The following is a 15,159-nucleotide window of genomic DNA, read 5'->3' on the forward strand; positions in this document are numbered from 1 at the left end:
ATTATGCTGCAAAATCGATCGAGAAGGCGGCGGCGTAGGTGCTATGTGGAACCGGGAGGAACGCTGATTACATCATCAGAGCATGTGACTAAAACGGACCAATCAAGAGAGATGATCTCCGTGGCATTCTACGCGCAGCAACAATTTTTGCTGTGTGATCGTCAAGCGACGCAGAGGGACCGCGTGGGCCAATTCGTCGGTCACGTGATGCAATGCGGGTGTTGTCGGCCGCGTGAGTGCGGGAGTATAAAGAGGCCTTTCGTGTGAAAGAGTCACTGCCCTAAGGGGAAAGAGGCAACTACCTCACTTGCCTCCAACAACACATGGAGTATTTCACACTGAGTGGGACATCTCGCCGGCTCTCACTCGCATCCCCCCACCTAGCTGCAGCCCAGGCAGCCTATTTGCATAAAATGTGTGTCAGTAGGGCAGAGCAAGCTCACATGCCATGTGCACATGCAGCATTCCAATGTGCAAACAGCCCAATGTGCAGTCTCCAAGCGGGGGCCTCAGCCAATGAGAGGCGTAACACGAGCGACCAGAGTGGGGGCGTGAGGAGGAGGAGAGGAAAGGTGGGGGCAGAGAGAGAGAGAGAGAGAGAGAGAGAGACGCATCAACAAACAGGCGGTGGAGGGGACACGAGAAAGGGAAAGAGAGAAAAAAAACGGTCACATTTGTCAGGCACCTGAAAACGTGCTGGTTATTTCAGGACGCGTGTTGCTTATTGATGAGTGGGGTGTGTTTAAACTACTTGCACTCTAATCATGCTTTCATGGTGACTGTACATGGACAGCAGTTCAGTGTGACAGAACCCCTTTGAGGAGCACACCCGTAGTGCTATTCTCCTCGGAGTTTTTTTCTTTTGGATTAAATATAGCATTGCTCTAGTTTCTCCTACTTAAACCATTTTTGCTCTACTGACCGGATTTTTTCAAGAACCCCCCCAGCCAATGCCCTGTGCACATCCCTGCTCTTTTGATCTGTGGGATACATTCTCTATGCCTTGGCGGTTCAGGACTCTTTCACCCGTGTCTACCAAACTCTTCGGTGGCGAGCAGAGGCGCTAAACAAACAAGAACAACAGAAGCAACGACTGTATCTACTAGGAGACATGGAGAATAGTCCCGGGGGTATGTGTGCTTCTCTAGCAACCCACAACTAAATAATGTGTGTTAACAATAACTGTAACAGTCAGTGATGCAGTTGAAAATTGGACGTTGTGTACACGTAGTTGGTCTGTTCCAAATATACAGTAAAAGGCAGTTTATGTGGGAAAAGTATGTCAATGAAAAATCTCTAGGATAGTCTCTAATGCGCGTCCCCGCTCTGTTGCTACTTGATGACCATCTGACTGACAGCGGCAAGCGCGGGAAACAGCTTTTAGGGGGTGGAAAAAAATGTTAGGAGCTGCATGCTCTTAATAAGAGTTTGTATGGTGCTAAAATCCCCTTTGACACTTGACTTCCAAACCATGCATGTAAACAAACTCACGTGGAGTGAGACCTAAAATGCCCCCCTGAGCATGAGGACGCCTGCCCCGCCTTTCTCACCCACACACACACACACACACACAAACTCACTTTTGCTACTAGTTATTGTTGATCTCATATTATTTTAAGTGCACGCATGACATAAAATACAGTAGAAATCGCACTTAGGATCATTTTAAGTAAGTCAACGTCCCCTCCGTTGTTTAGTGTGCCATGTCTTTTACGTGCCCTTTGCATTATGGGTAGAGGCGGCGGGCGGTAATACTGCGAATCGCAATCATGCGGCTGATTTCCGACACGCAGACCCGCCCCGCCCCACCTCGAGCACATAAGCACGTGCAACAACCTCGTTTTCCTCGTGCCGCGCAGGAGTTCCTCTAGCCCCGCCCCTCACAGACGCTCCGCTCCAACCAGGCGCATGCGCCCTTGCTCGCTCCGGGGACCGGCACGAGGATTCCGCTGTATTTACAGCGAGTTTGGTCAGTGGGTCACAGGGGTTTTAAAGTGTGTTTTTGCGCTACCTAATAAGACTGCTTCACAAACTACTCAGGAGCAGGAATTACACTCAAGTGTAGTAAACATTAGTTTATCCAATTGTTATAAAGTAACAGATAAGTTCATCTGGTAGGACCAGCTTTTCTGTTAGATGAGTCCTTAGCACTAACCTATCATGTTTCATGTATGCAACGATACATATGAATGGCACTGTCAATGTTTAATATAAAATTATGAATCTATCCTGGATTTGTGGACTACCAAACAAATGAGTATTAAAACTAAGTACAGTCGTACCTTGACTTAGAACTGCTTCAACATTTCAGGTTATGAGCTGTAGTTGGTAGCCTGGTAGTTTTTTGAGCCAAAATCTGAGCAACAAGCGAGCTTCAAATACACTGTCACTCGAGTGAAGTGAAAAATAAATGGGGCAATTCAGCTACTGTAAAGCCCTTGCATGTGAGCAAGGAGAACACAGTCGCTAATGCACTTTCAGCCGTTTTTTGAATGGGACAAACGGTCATAAACAATTGCAAAAGGAGAACACTGGCAACGAGCTGCTGTAGGCTGTCAACTCACGAGGCTATGCCCCTTAAAGGCACACATCAGTACATAAAGTAATTACACTTTGCAAACATGTTTATTTCTTCACATTCTCTTTTATCTTTTATACTACACAGTGCAATTTGTATTAATAATTTAAAATGGTGGTGTTTTTTTTTGGGCGGGGGGTCTTGGATGGATTAATGGCATTTAAATTCATTTCATTGGGGAACACTGATTTCCTATTTGTCAATTGTCAATTCAGTTACGATCTTGGTCACGACGGAACAAACTGAAGCCGTAAGTCAAGTACCACTGTATTCAAATTTTTTCTAGTACTGATGGTCATGAACTTTGTGGTCGTTGAGTCAGCATGGGGTCGGCTAGTCATGCAGTGCAATATGTACAATATTCTTGGCATGCCTGATAGAAAACAAGCTGTCCAGAAGTTAACTATTGTCTCGTCACAAGTTGACTATTAAAAGGTGGCATTTAAATTAAATGCTGAAGGTGTTTACGTCCATCAATTATCTACTCGATTTTTCCTTATCTCGTTCAGGGTCACAAGGACGCTCACACTTGTGCCAACTAGCTTTGGGTGAGACTGATTGCCAGGCAATCGGAGGGCAGGTGTTAACGCGTGTCTGAATGCGTCACAAATGTACTCCACGCTGCCAAAAACATTCATTGAAATGAATGAAGGAGTTCAGATGAAGTTGACACAAAACTAGGAGAATTCCATCTATGTCAAGTTGACAAGTGAACAACCAAATTGTAGTATTACAGAAAATGAAATTGGTTTAACCCACCTCGTCAGTGGGTTAAACAACTGAGATTTGTTGTTAATGAGGTTTAGTCACCAACACATTACCCCTTGCTGCCATTACAGAACCATCCCTCTTCATAAATACACAGAAGGTCAGCCTTTGCACGTGGATGATGGCTTACCACCCATGCACTGTAAATGTTCAAACAGAACTGTGGTTGGGGGGGGGGGCAAGAAAGGTGAGGGGTTTCTCTGTGAGTCATGATATGAGATTGATGTTTATACAGTAAGCTTGCCATGGTCAGATGCCTAGGAGGCGGGAGTACACGAGAGGGGAAGTCATGAAGGACTGGGATGAGGGAGGGGTGGGTTGTTTTGTTTATTCTTTAGCTCTTACAGCCCTGTGCAAGTCTACACATCACGTGTTTCAACCTGTGCATGACTCCAGCGCTGTATTCCCAGACCTCCCTTTGACATCCAGTCAAACTAGATTCCAGGAAGTCGTTAGGGGCAAGCCCAATTGGGGATGTTTTTACATGAGGGGAGGCTGGGGAATGTGCTGCTGAATGAAGACAGGAAGTGTGTACCATGTGACGGCGGGTGTGACTCAGGTGATACACATGTTGATAAAACTTGACCTTTTTCAGACACACACACACACACACACACAAACAGACTCAGGGAAACAACACGTATCATCTGTGTGTGAAATCAGAGCCACACATGGCAGCTTGCCACAACTACCTCACGTTCACTCACTGGTAACACGTGTAAGCGGAGGATTTAAGGAAGGGAGGAACTTAAAGCTGCACAGAAATGCAGCACGTTTCTTCAAGGAGAGAGAGCACTGGAGCAAGCAGCTGATCAGTTATCCTTGGATGAGTCAAGGTCATTAACGGGAAACGTACACAAAAATGATAGTGGAAACGATCCAAGGGTAAAGACTCTTCTAAGAACCAAAAGCAGCAATGTGGTAGACCAAACAGCAGATTCCTCGTAATTAAGATGGAATTGGGACAAGTTCCTCTATATTATTGTCGACAACACATATTTTAGCTGACACTCTCCAAGCAAGCGTTCTAACTGCTGCTATAAAATATAATGTTTAAGTTACTATTAATATAAATTCAGCCTTAAAATGGTTAAATGAGTCATGGTGGGTATACCTTTCTGACAACTTAACACTAATATTTTAATATTGAAAGTACAGCAATAGTGTGACTATCCCATAACCCTCTGCACAGTTTGCCAAAAGCCAATTTGGAATGTACCCATTTAGGTAGCCGTTCCCGCATGCTGCATTAAAAGCCTCAGTATTCCCAACGTGATCTTGCCCTAGCTCTTATTATTGTACTGCTGCTGTTGTCTACACGAGACTGCGCAAAAGAGCCTTGTGAGCCGGGCGGGAACTGTGTCAAGAGTCCATGTGAGCTGGCGGTCAGGTGGCTGGCGGATAGATGGGTCTGCGTGCTTGGAGCCAAAGAGGAGAGGGGAGGAGGGAGGAGAGGGGAGGAGGATTGAGGCGAAGGGAGGGGTAGCAAGAGGCGTAAGGACAGTGGTGAAGTGAAAACGAGAAGGCGGGGATGGAGTTGGCTGGCTCAGGCTGCACGTGAGAGGGAGTCTTTCATCTTGTGGGAAGAAAACTGTCTGCAATACAAGGGGGATGGCTGTAGGGAGCTGCATTCAGGGGTAATAGGGCATTTCCAACTTGATGTGACATCCCTACACAAAGGCCAAATTATAGCATGTATGAGGCACATGACTACACAGTGAACAAGATGGGACAGTAAATAAAGAAATGAAATGTGTACAATAGTAGTTAAATTAATACAATTACATAAATACTTGATTTTTTGTTTTTGTTGTTAAAACCTTGCAGCACCATTATATTAAGTCATTTGCTTTACAGTAGATTTAGCTAGAATGTTAATGTGTTACTTAGAAGCTTTCTCTTAATTATTTTTTTATTATCAGATCCCAAAGGGCCATACAGAATGTATGAACAAATATGATGCAATGATTAAATGTGTAAAATATATGTGTCGATTTAATGTTTTGGGCGTTTTTATAACATTTCCACAGATGTGTCATTTGTTTTTACAATTAAATGACTGGCCAGATCCAATTGTCTTACCATAGGTTCCCCACACCTGCTTTAGTGTATATTAACACTAGAAAATGGGTGCCTGAATACTGCAATAGGACACAAAAATGTATCGCAAAGACAAACAGGTTAGAGTTATTCTACCTGGGGCCTAAAAGATATTCATCACATTGTTTAGCTGTCTCAAAAAATTATCAGGGTATCTGCAAGTCAGCCAAGAAGTCGTCAAAGTAGAACATGAATATGGGTCAACTAATGTTTTTTTTTTCTGCATCCCTGTGTGTGTACCCCAGGTGGTGTCATCCTTTATGCTGGCTCCTCTGGCAGTGCCAGCCCAAGTCCTGGCAGCCCCTCCAGTGGATACCAGACCCAGTCACCCTCCTCCCACTCACAGCCTTCGTCCCCAGAGGGTGTCTCCTTTCAGGAGATTGGGGCCATGAAGCAGGGAGGGGAACAAAGGGGAGGGACGCCTTCCCCGAAAATGGTCTTCCAGTTTCCAGAAGTGAACAATGCTCCAGCTGCCCAAGTTACAATGGTGTCATCAGCCACCTACAACCATCCCACAGTGGCCAAAAGACCCTGTGGTTTTACTGGCACCTTCCCTAGTAAGTAGATGGTCAATGCCCTCCTACCTGTCCTCTTTTTTTTTTGTCAACCCACTAATAGTTAGCTTTTGTACTCTTCTCTTAAATCATGTGCCTATGTCTTCACAGAAACTGGAGGGATGGTGCTTCTGTGTAAGGTGTGTGGAGACATTGCATCTGGGTTCCATTATGGTGTCCACGCCTGTGAGGGTTGCAAAGTGAGCTCAACAATATTGTATTATGCCCACCTGCCTGTTCACATTTCTGCTAGAGATATTTAACTCCCTATGTGCTGTTTACAGGGTTTCTTCAGGCGCAGCATTCAACAGAATATCCACTACAAGATGTGTGTGAAGAATGAAAACTGTCTCATTATGCGCATGAACCGAAACCGCTGCCAACACTGCCGCTTTAAGAAATGTCTCTCAGTGGGCATGTCCAGAGATGGTAAGAGACGCATGGAGTTTGGTCACTTCACTTGTTCTTTTCCTCTCCTTTATCCTCCCTTCCCCTTTTCCTCACTAGTTGTCTTCTGTCTGATTTATCACAAGAGGGGCTTGAGTGTCCCAGTTGTCATCAATCACGGAGAAACTGTGCCAAATATAGTTTATTTTAGGAAATTGGGACACCAGTTGTTGATCATGCATTCAGTGTGATGTACAGTCTCACCTCTTGTTTAAGGCAATCTTATGTTTACGTTATTGTTATTCTGTTCTATTAATCATAGCAAAAAAAAAAAAAGAAAAAAAAAAGAAAAAAGGAGTGCTCCAGTTTCGAAATTACACATGTAATTTGCCCTTTATTGCATTTTTTTCCACTGGAAGGCTCCAGCCTCTTGGGAGATGGGAAACTAGGTGACGATAAATCATCTCTTTTTGGAGCAAACATTTTTAGTTGACCCCAAAAAGCCAGATTATAATGTAGGAGTGAAAAATCACCAGATAATTCAGCAGATCACAGAAGGGAATCTATAGTTGCGATTAATGTTTCTTACCCTGCCCACTATAACAATGTGGCTATTCATTTTCATCTCCTATATTTGAATGACAACATTTTAAATATTTTTTTTTCACTCTAAATAATTGTCATGTTCCAACTCTTGTACCTACCTTTCGTCTTTTTTTTTTTTAAACCTTTTCTCTTGTCAATTTACAAACAAGGTCATATATTAGCAATGCCGACCTAGTGACCTACTTCTACACAAGAGAGAGGCAGTGCTCAACTTTGAGACAGAATGCGAGAGAGACTGGGGGGAGGTGTGGGAGCATATAGCGAACTATAAATAGGGATGTCAGTCCAGGAGCAGTAAAAAGTGGGGAGGATGGACTATAACGCTGGAGGGAAGGAAAAAGCTGTTAAATGATGTGATGACATTACAGTCCATAGCATAGCCATAGAGTATATAGGATGTAGAGTTTTTAAATCTAAAAATGTAGAAGCAGGAAGCTGTTTTTGCTGCAGACAAATGTATTTGAAGAGTGTAGCGACTGCAATCCAATTTTGGGTGGGAGTATATGCTAACAGAAGATGCTCTCTCTTGTTTCCTGTCTTCTTCAGCTGTGCGATTTGGCCGTATTCCCAAACGGGAGAAGCAGAGGCTATTGGATGAAATGCAGAGCTATATGAACAGTCTAAACGAATCTGCCTCCATGGAGATGGAGACGTCACCTCCCTCTGACACCCACTGCAGTCCAAAGAACCAGACGAATGTAGGAGCAGGCTCCATAATGCAGTCATACCAGAGCGACTTAATAAACAGTGAGAAGAAATCTCTCAAGAGGCCTGCCAGCAACAGCAACCTTGGCACTTCTTTCCAGAACAGTCCTGTGCCGGAAACTGCCCCACCTCACACAACAGTACAGGCACACCACACGTTTCAAGGGAACCGGACATCGGGATACAGTGTCCCCTCAAAGTGTCCTGTTGCCCACGCCAATAATGAAAACACCACGAATAATAACATCAATATTTCCAAGTACTACAACACCAATCAAAATCAGTGTCCCATCCGAGCTGGCCTTTCATCTCAGCAGTATGCAGCCAATCAGAAGACTGATTCTCAGAACCAAAATTCCTGTCCTTGGAGGCTAAATGGTGGAGCCAAAGTGTTGGTGAGTCTTTTAGCATTCTTCATTTGTTTCAATCTTCATGTCAGTCCTAGGCTGCTAATTAATCTGTTCGCTATTCTTTTTCTTGTGACAGGCTTGTCCACTCAATTCTTGTCCGGTGGCTCCAGCCAGTCGCTCCAGTCAAGAAGTGTGGGAGTCCTTTTCCCAGTGTTTCACCCCTGCTGTCAAAGAAGTGGTGGAGTTCGCAAAAAGTATCCCAGGCTTCCAGACTCTGAGCCAACAGGACCAAGTCATGCTACTCAAATCTGGCACATTCCAGGTACGTTGGTTTAAGTAACCTGCATGGGCTGTTAATGTATGATTATGGATTGTGGCGCACAAAGGAACCTCCTAAGTCAAATACCACGCATTCCGGGACAATGGTTGTTCAAATTTTAAAATATTTGCAAAAAAACACAGGAAATAACAATTTGTTCCAGGCACCAACCGTCACAATCATATAGCCTTCATTAGCTATACAGGCAATATTTTAAATAACATAACATTTCTGGTTGTCATACAAGTATAATGAAAATAAATAGAAAATAAAACTAAAATAAAGTAAAACTGCTATGTTTGATGGACAGTTTGATGTGGAAACAGTAAGGTCTGCTCGGAGTACGATACCGGTGTTTTATAGGTATTGCTGTCTCACATGACACCACACATGTTAAGGATGAGGATGAATATTGTCCAAGTCCAAACTGAATGACTTTTGGGGTGTTTGACTTAGTGGATTCTGCAGTAATTAGTTTAGTAGTTTCTGGCCATAACATTGCTTTATTTATTTGTAGGTGCTGATGGTGAGGTTCTGCTCATTATTTGACCCCAAGGAGAGGACTGTGACCTTTCTCAATGGGCAAACATACTCCCTGGCATCACTACGGGCACTGGGCATGGGTGTTTTATTGGACTCCATGTTTGATTTCAGCGAGAAGCTAGGCTCTCTGGGTTTGGAACCAGATGAGATGGCCCTTTTTATGGCTGTTGTGCTTGTTTCAGCTGGTAAGACCCACACATGTTCACAAACTCATAGAGGAGCAACACATTTCCCTTCTGTCTAAGCTACATTTCTAAATTATTTTCCACCGTTATCTCTAGATCGCTCTGGTATTGTGGATGTTGGAGCAGTGGAGCAGCTGCAGGAGAACCTCATCAAAGCTCTGCGCACCCTCATTACGAGTCGCCGGCCGGACGACAGCACCCTCTTCCCAAAGCTGTTGCTACGTCTTCCGGACCTGCGAACCTTGAACAACCAGCACTCCGACAAGCTTTTAGCATTCCGCATTGATCCGTAAAAAAGCACAAGGGCCACTGAGATGTCTGCTTCGGGGAGCTTCTTCACTTCTCATTCGAGCCAGACCAGCCACAGATGTTGGCCTCTGCATGACGGATCGTTGTTGTTGGAGCTTGGCCGAGTGTGAAGCCGTGAGAGAGGGGACTCTGAAAGTAAAGGATGTTAACTCAGCAGGGGGTGGAAGCCCTTGAACTCAAATGTTCTCATGCTTCCAAGACTGTCAATAACGACTTAAAACTGTGTTCTTCCTGGTTGGTTCACCAAATATTTACCTCTCCTCCCTGGAGTTGTTCAAAACTTAAAGACTTAGTCCTCTAATCCCACAAGTCAGCAAAGCACACACTCCAGCTGAGCTACAAGGAGTTTGTACAAACCTTCACCAACTATGACTTCTGACTGCACATTAACACCTCAACTGTAAATGGCATGCTGCAGACATTAAGAAGCCCCTCAGCCAAGTATAGGTGATAGCAATAGAAATGGCGCAAAGCTAAGAGAATGATTTATGTGCTCCCTGTTGAAAAGATATCAGCTATTTTCCTGTCTTAAGTAAATCACCTAATTGGGAATGAGAGATGTATAATGATGTATTTTTAAGAAATGAAAATAAGTTGTATTGTGTTGCTATGTGCTAATCAGGGAGAAATTATTGGTCGTGATGACAGAGACTGATGGGTTTTCACTGAATTTGTTCTCTGTAAATTTTTGTAAATATTATGCTTGTTTGGTACCCATGGTAGTTTGATGAGTTTTGGAAATGTTAATGAATTTGTTAAGTATTGTATCAAGCCAGCATCATTAACAATATACTATACATTGCTCTATAGACTGCATTTGAACCATGCACTCTGAATATAAACTTTTTATTTGAGAATATATGAAAGAACTAAATGTATTGTTAACTGACTGCATCACTTGTGTATATTTTGTACCTGTTTTGTGGTTACACCATAGAGTACTATTATTAAATAATGTTATACAGCATTTCCCTTGTGCTCATTTTCCTTCTTATTCTTCCTAACAAGATGCTACCGACAGCATTGCCAAGACATAACATGCAGGGTAACCTAGCAACAGAAGCAATCGGCCAATCTTTCAGCTGGTCTGAGAGGCATTACAGAAATCACTTGATTTTCAAGAGTGTGGTAATTAGTAAACGTGTTATACAGCGAGAAATACAAGGCTGCCAAAACACAAATAATTTGTGATGCTTAGCACCTTGGACGAGATATTTTCCACATAAAATAATCACGGATCTGTATTGCGCCCATCCCTAGACAGGATACGAGACAGTACAAAAAGAATCCTTTTGTTATTTCCTCATCTCATAGAAATCCTAATGGAATACGTTTAGGAACATTATCTAAAAACAGTAACTGGCCTTCATAAGCATGCATTTCACTTTGAATTTGGCTTACTTATTTTACAATAGACTGACGTGGAGTCATATGACCTTTTGTGGTCTACTGTTCTGCCCAATTGTTACCGATTAGCTGTCAAGATGACGTCTTGCAGTAAAATTGTCTTTGAGCAACAGCTTGTGTGTTGTTTTTTTCATTTATTACACTCATTATGCTACCTCAAGGGGAATACAATTATATTGCTTCTTGTTATACTGTATCGGACAAACGTCTGACATCTCAGAGGCAGACAGAGGCAAAAGTGCACCATAAATTTGTATGTGTCGTGATTTGATAATTAGGCTAGGGGTCAAGAAATCCAAAATGACACAAACAATAATACTACTTCACCAGCTAGCATAGTCCCTTTCAGGCAGCCTGCCTTTTCCCAACCCTCGCTCCCACCTTCAGAGGTAGTATCAAAGCCAGGGCCACACCTGTACGTAAGGGAATTCTAGAAAGGCGGGACAGGTGTTAGGTTTGACACTCAACACTCACTTCTCTCGCCCTGTTGTGTTGAAAACAAATTTCACCATGTAACTTTTTTGTACACCACACCAGATGCCACACGTTGAATAATCTGACCGTGGGATGTGAAAGCACACAGCATCTTTGTGACACAATAGAGGTTTTAAGAATTTTTTTTACTTGTACCTTGTACTCTGCAGTGAAACATGAATGGGCTTGAGTATAACCAAGGAGTAACAGCAATACTTGCAACGTTACCTGCAGCCCTTTCCATCCCTGTAGCTAATGGTGTGAACCTCAACTATGGGAATTCAAACTTTGGCGATACACTTCCAGCTTCTAAAAGCCATTAAAACTGTAAGCACTGTCAATCGTGAAATATACACAAGTTTAACTATTGCGGTCTGGGAGAAGAATAAAGGGAGATAATGTGGTCTTTTAAGAATCCCGCCCATGGAGGTTCATTTATTTAGAAAGCATATGTTCCTTCACTGCCAGGTCTTAAATTATACTATGGATAAAACAATGGCCTATCCATTGACTTTTTCCATGTCAGTAACAGGCTTGTGGCTTAAACCATCACAGGACATCCTGTATGTTCTGCTGGATCATATTTCACAGCTTGGATTTAAAAGGACACGAGCAATTGTGATTGAAACAATATTTGTGGCCATTTCTACTTTTCACCTGGGCAAAGACGGGTAAGTCCCCTTGAAAAATGCAACAGCATTTGATATTGTCTTCTGCTGCCATCTGGTGGAAAGACGGTGGCACTGCATAAGGAAATTGTAAACGCATGTGAATTGAATGCCCATTACTGGATGATCAATTTATCAATCACTTTTCACTATTCAATGCATGTATCAAATACTTGGCTATGTAAGCCAAGTATTTGATACATGCGAAGTAATCTGCACAAACAGCATCTCAGAATAGCAAAAAGCCCCTCTTTTACAAAACAACACATTTAAAGTAATTCCTACGACGAAGACAATATTTTTTCCTGGAATATTTGGAATATGGGTAGGTACCAAAAAAAATATAATAATAATTAACATAACGAGGAGGAAACAAAGAGAAGACATCGACAGACAAGTAAAAAGTGTGTGTATATCTGACTTACATATTGGTTGTCGTTTCCCATCATGGCGCTTGTCTCACGATTGCTAAGCTAACGGTAGCTACAATCGTAGAAGAGTCTTCTCCAGACTCAAGAACACATTCATGGTTTAATTTATATTAGCGCTCTGGCGTTGTTATATCGGGTATGAGTTTATACTCATGTGACTTTATTACTGAACAGGAAGATACGCTTACATGCTCCCTCGCCACTGTTTCTAAGAGGGTTAGCTGCTAGCTGCTATGGAGCCACAGTGACGGCTACGACATCAAAACATCCACTTGTGGTTATTGTAACGCAGTTAGGAAACTCCATTTGTCGTAAAAGTACAGTTCGATCTTGAATAGGTGCTAATTCGGCAATACAGTACTGGAGTAGTAGGCTTGTGGTCCAGGTGTTGGTCACCAATTTCCTGTTTTCCATCATGGCGTCGCAGGTGAGTCCTTAAAACAGAATTTTGTTTAGGGAAAGTTTAAAAACGTAGATCTGTTTACAGATTTACGTATTTCGCCAAGAGTAGTAGTTATTGGCAAAATGCATGTACAAGACCCCCTGAAAAAAAATACATGTGAATGCCAGGGAATGTTGTGATTGAGCCAAAATTATAATTATTAGTTAATAGCATGGCCAAAATATATCATGGTAGAATATATACCATGCCAGAGTGCCCCGCAAGTGGCGGTGAGAAAATCTTTATTGAATCAAGGCACATATTTTACATAAGATTAATGTCACGGCACCCCACCAAACAAAAATGTCATAAAATTATATACAGCACTGTAAACTGGAATAATGATGAGCTCAATTTACCCACAAATTTACTTTCTGCCACAGGTTGATACATAGGTTAATTATGCACCTTCTGCTATCAATTAGAAAAGTGTTTAAATGATCTGCCAGTCATTACGTTGCTAACAAAGATAGATTAACATAGATACATTATTTATCATATATAAATATTTTTTGGGACCAATTGAATGGAACTGGATAATTTCCCCCATTATCTCTCGCTGGACATTATCCATCCATTTTCTATACTGCTTATCCTTATTAGAGTCATGTGTGTGCTGGACCTTATTTGTTTATTTGTAAAGCAAACTTGGATGTCATGAAAGGCGCTATATATTTATATTCAATTGATGATGATGTTTATTAATATTGTTATTGTCATTATCTCAGCTGATTCCGGCCAAGAGTCAGACAAACAACCCTTCACACCCACATCCACAACTAAGGACAATTGTGGGTCTTCAATTAACCTAACGTGAATGCTTTTGGAATGTGGGGGGAAACTTGATTACCCGAAAAAAACCCACACAAGCTTGTGGAGAACATGCAAACTCCACACAGGAAGGCCGAAGCCCGTATTCGAAACCCACAACCTCTGAATTGTGAGGCAGATTAGCGAACCACTGTTTACCGTGGCGCCCCTCGGCACAATGTAAATCATTGGTTCAGTGGATAGCACAAATCTCCCCGTCCTGAATTCCAGCCTTCCTGTGTGGAGTTTGCATGTTCCCGCGGTGCTTGTAGGGTTTTTCTCTAGGTACTCTGGCTTCCTCCCACATTCCGAAAAATGTGCATGTTAACTGTGAATGTTTTTTGTCAGCATGTGCCCTGCAGTTGACTGGCGACGAGTCCATTGTGTACCCTGCCTCTTGCCCTTATGAGGACAAGGTCTCTTGAAATTGGATGGATGCATGTACTCATTTTAATCCACCATGAGAAAATGTACAACTCAGCTGTTTATTTTTGTTTCACCACACAGAGAACCAGAACCCACACATGCAGGAATGCAAGGAGAAATGTCAGCTCAGTCAGGCTGGATGTACTATGCAGTAAGTGCTGTGCGTTTCCAGCATGCCATGATATCATTGTTGCAGCTTAGTTTTTTGTCCCTGATCTTGCATATCAAACCTCTCTCAGGAAAAGACATTGTGATAAATGTTCAGCTTGGTAAAATCATTAACTTTAATTGAGCTTGAAATGGTAATGTTTGTAATGCACTGTAAAAATGAGTACAGCAGTTGTTTGTTTAAGCAGTACTTCTTTACTTAATCGATTTTTGTAAGGTGTAAACAAGATTAGGTAATCGCAGTCGTATTTTTGAGGCTCATACATATGTGACACCCAGAGGTGGGTAGGAACGCACTACATTTACTCCGTTACATTTACTCCAGTAACATTTTGTATAAATTGTACTTGTCAGAGTAGTTTTAAAGAAGAATATTTTTTACTTTTACTCGAGTATTTATGTTAAGAAGAAACGATAGATTTACTCCGTTACAATGGTCTACATGCCGCTCGCTACTTTCATTTGATCATTTATCATATCATTTTTTTATCATATGTGCGCGACGTATTTTTAGACTTTATGTTTACGTTTTGTTTCAGAAGTTACTCACGAATTACTCAGTACTTGAGTAGTGTTTTCACTGAGTACTTTCTTACTCAAGTAATTATTTGGAGGACTACTTTTTACTTTTACTTGAGTCATATTATTCGAAAGTAACAGTACTCTGACTTGATTACAGTATTTGGCCACTCTACCCACCTCTGGTGACACCATGAATTGGCTGTTTTGCGATCAGAACCATTAGGTTTTGTTTTGTGTGTCTGCTCAAGGGGAGACGTCCGTGACTGCAGCTCAAGAAGAGGGCTTGCCAGTAAATCTCATTGTTAAACTATGTGGAGGTCATAAGAGCATCATACAATTCTTAACTTCCATCTCATTAGTCAGCCGTTATTATCTCTTACACAAAGTATGATGTCACAGGTCACTTG

The 15,159-nt window shown here is 42.2% G+C and overlaps 1 protein-coding gene and 1 long non-coding RNA gene across 3 annotated transcripts; both read left to right on the top strand.

Moving 5' to 3' along the window:
* The first annotated feature begins 625 nt into the window (after nt 1-625).
* Nucleotides 626-10,371, top strand: nr1d4b (nuclear receptor subfamily 1, group D, member 4b). 2 transcript variants are annotated; one of them, XM_061785302.1, is made up of 8 exons: nt 626-1,130; nt 5,692-6,003; nt 6,112-6,200; nt 6,285-6,429; nt 7,540-8,093; nt 8,185-8,370; nt 8,885-9,095; nt 9,192-10,371. In XM_061785302.1, exons 1-8 carry the CDS (start codon nt 1,112-1,114, stop codon nt 9,386-9,388), a joined length of 1,713 nt encoding a protein of 570 aa, XP_061641286.1. In that variant the 5' UTR covers nt 626-1,111; the 3' UTR covers nt 9,389-10,371. The 2 variants fall into 2 exon arrangements, with proteins under 2 accessions (XP_061641286.1, XP_061641284.1); XM_061785300.1 differs by lacking the exon at nt 626-1,130 and adding an exon at nt 3,684-3,905.
* A 2,311-nt stretch (nt 10,372-12,682) lies between these two features.
* LOC133484176 (uncharacterized) lies at nt 12,683-14,198 on the top strand. The gene is made up of 4 exons (XR_009790305.1): nt 12,683-12,811; nt 13,555-13,617; nt 13,985-14,052; nt 14,144-14,198. It is a non-coding gene; the product is annotated as an uncharacterized LOC133484176 (long non-coding RNA).
* Nucleotides 14,199-15,159: the final 961 nt, after the last annotated feature.

Source organism: Phyllopteryx taeniolatus, chromosome 9 (genome assembly GCF_024500385.1).
Source record: "Phyllopteryx taeniolatus isolate TA_2022b chromosome 9, UOR_Ptae_1.2, whole genome shotgun sequence".
In the NCBI taxonomy this organism is placed as follows: domain Eukaryota; kingdom Metazoa; phylum Chordata; class Actinopteri; order Syngnathiformes; family Syngnathidae; genus Phyllopteryx; species Phyllopteryx taeniolatus.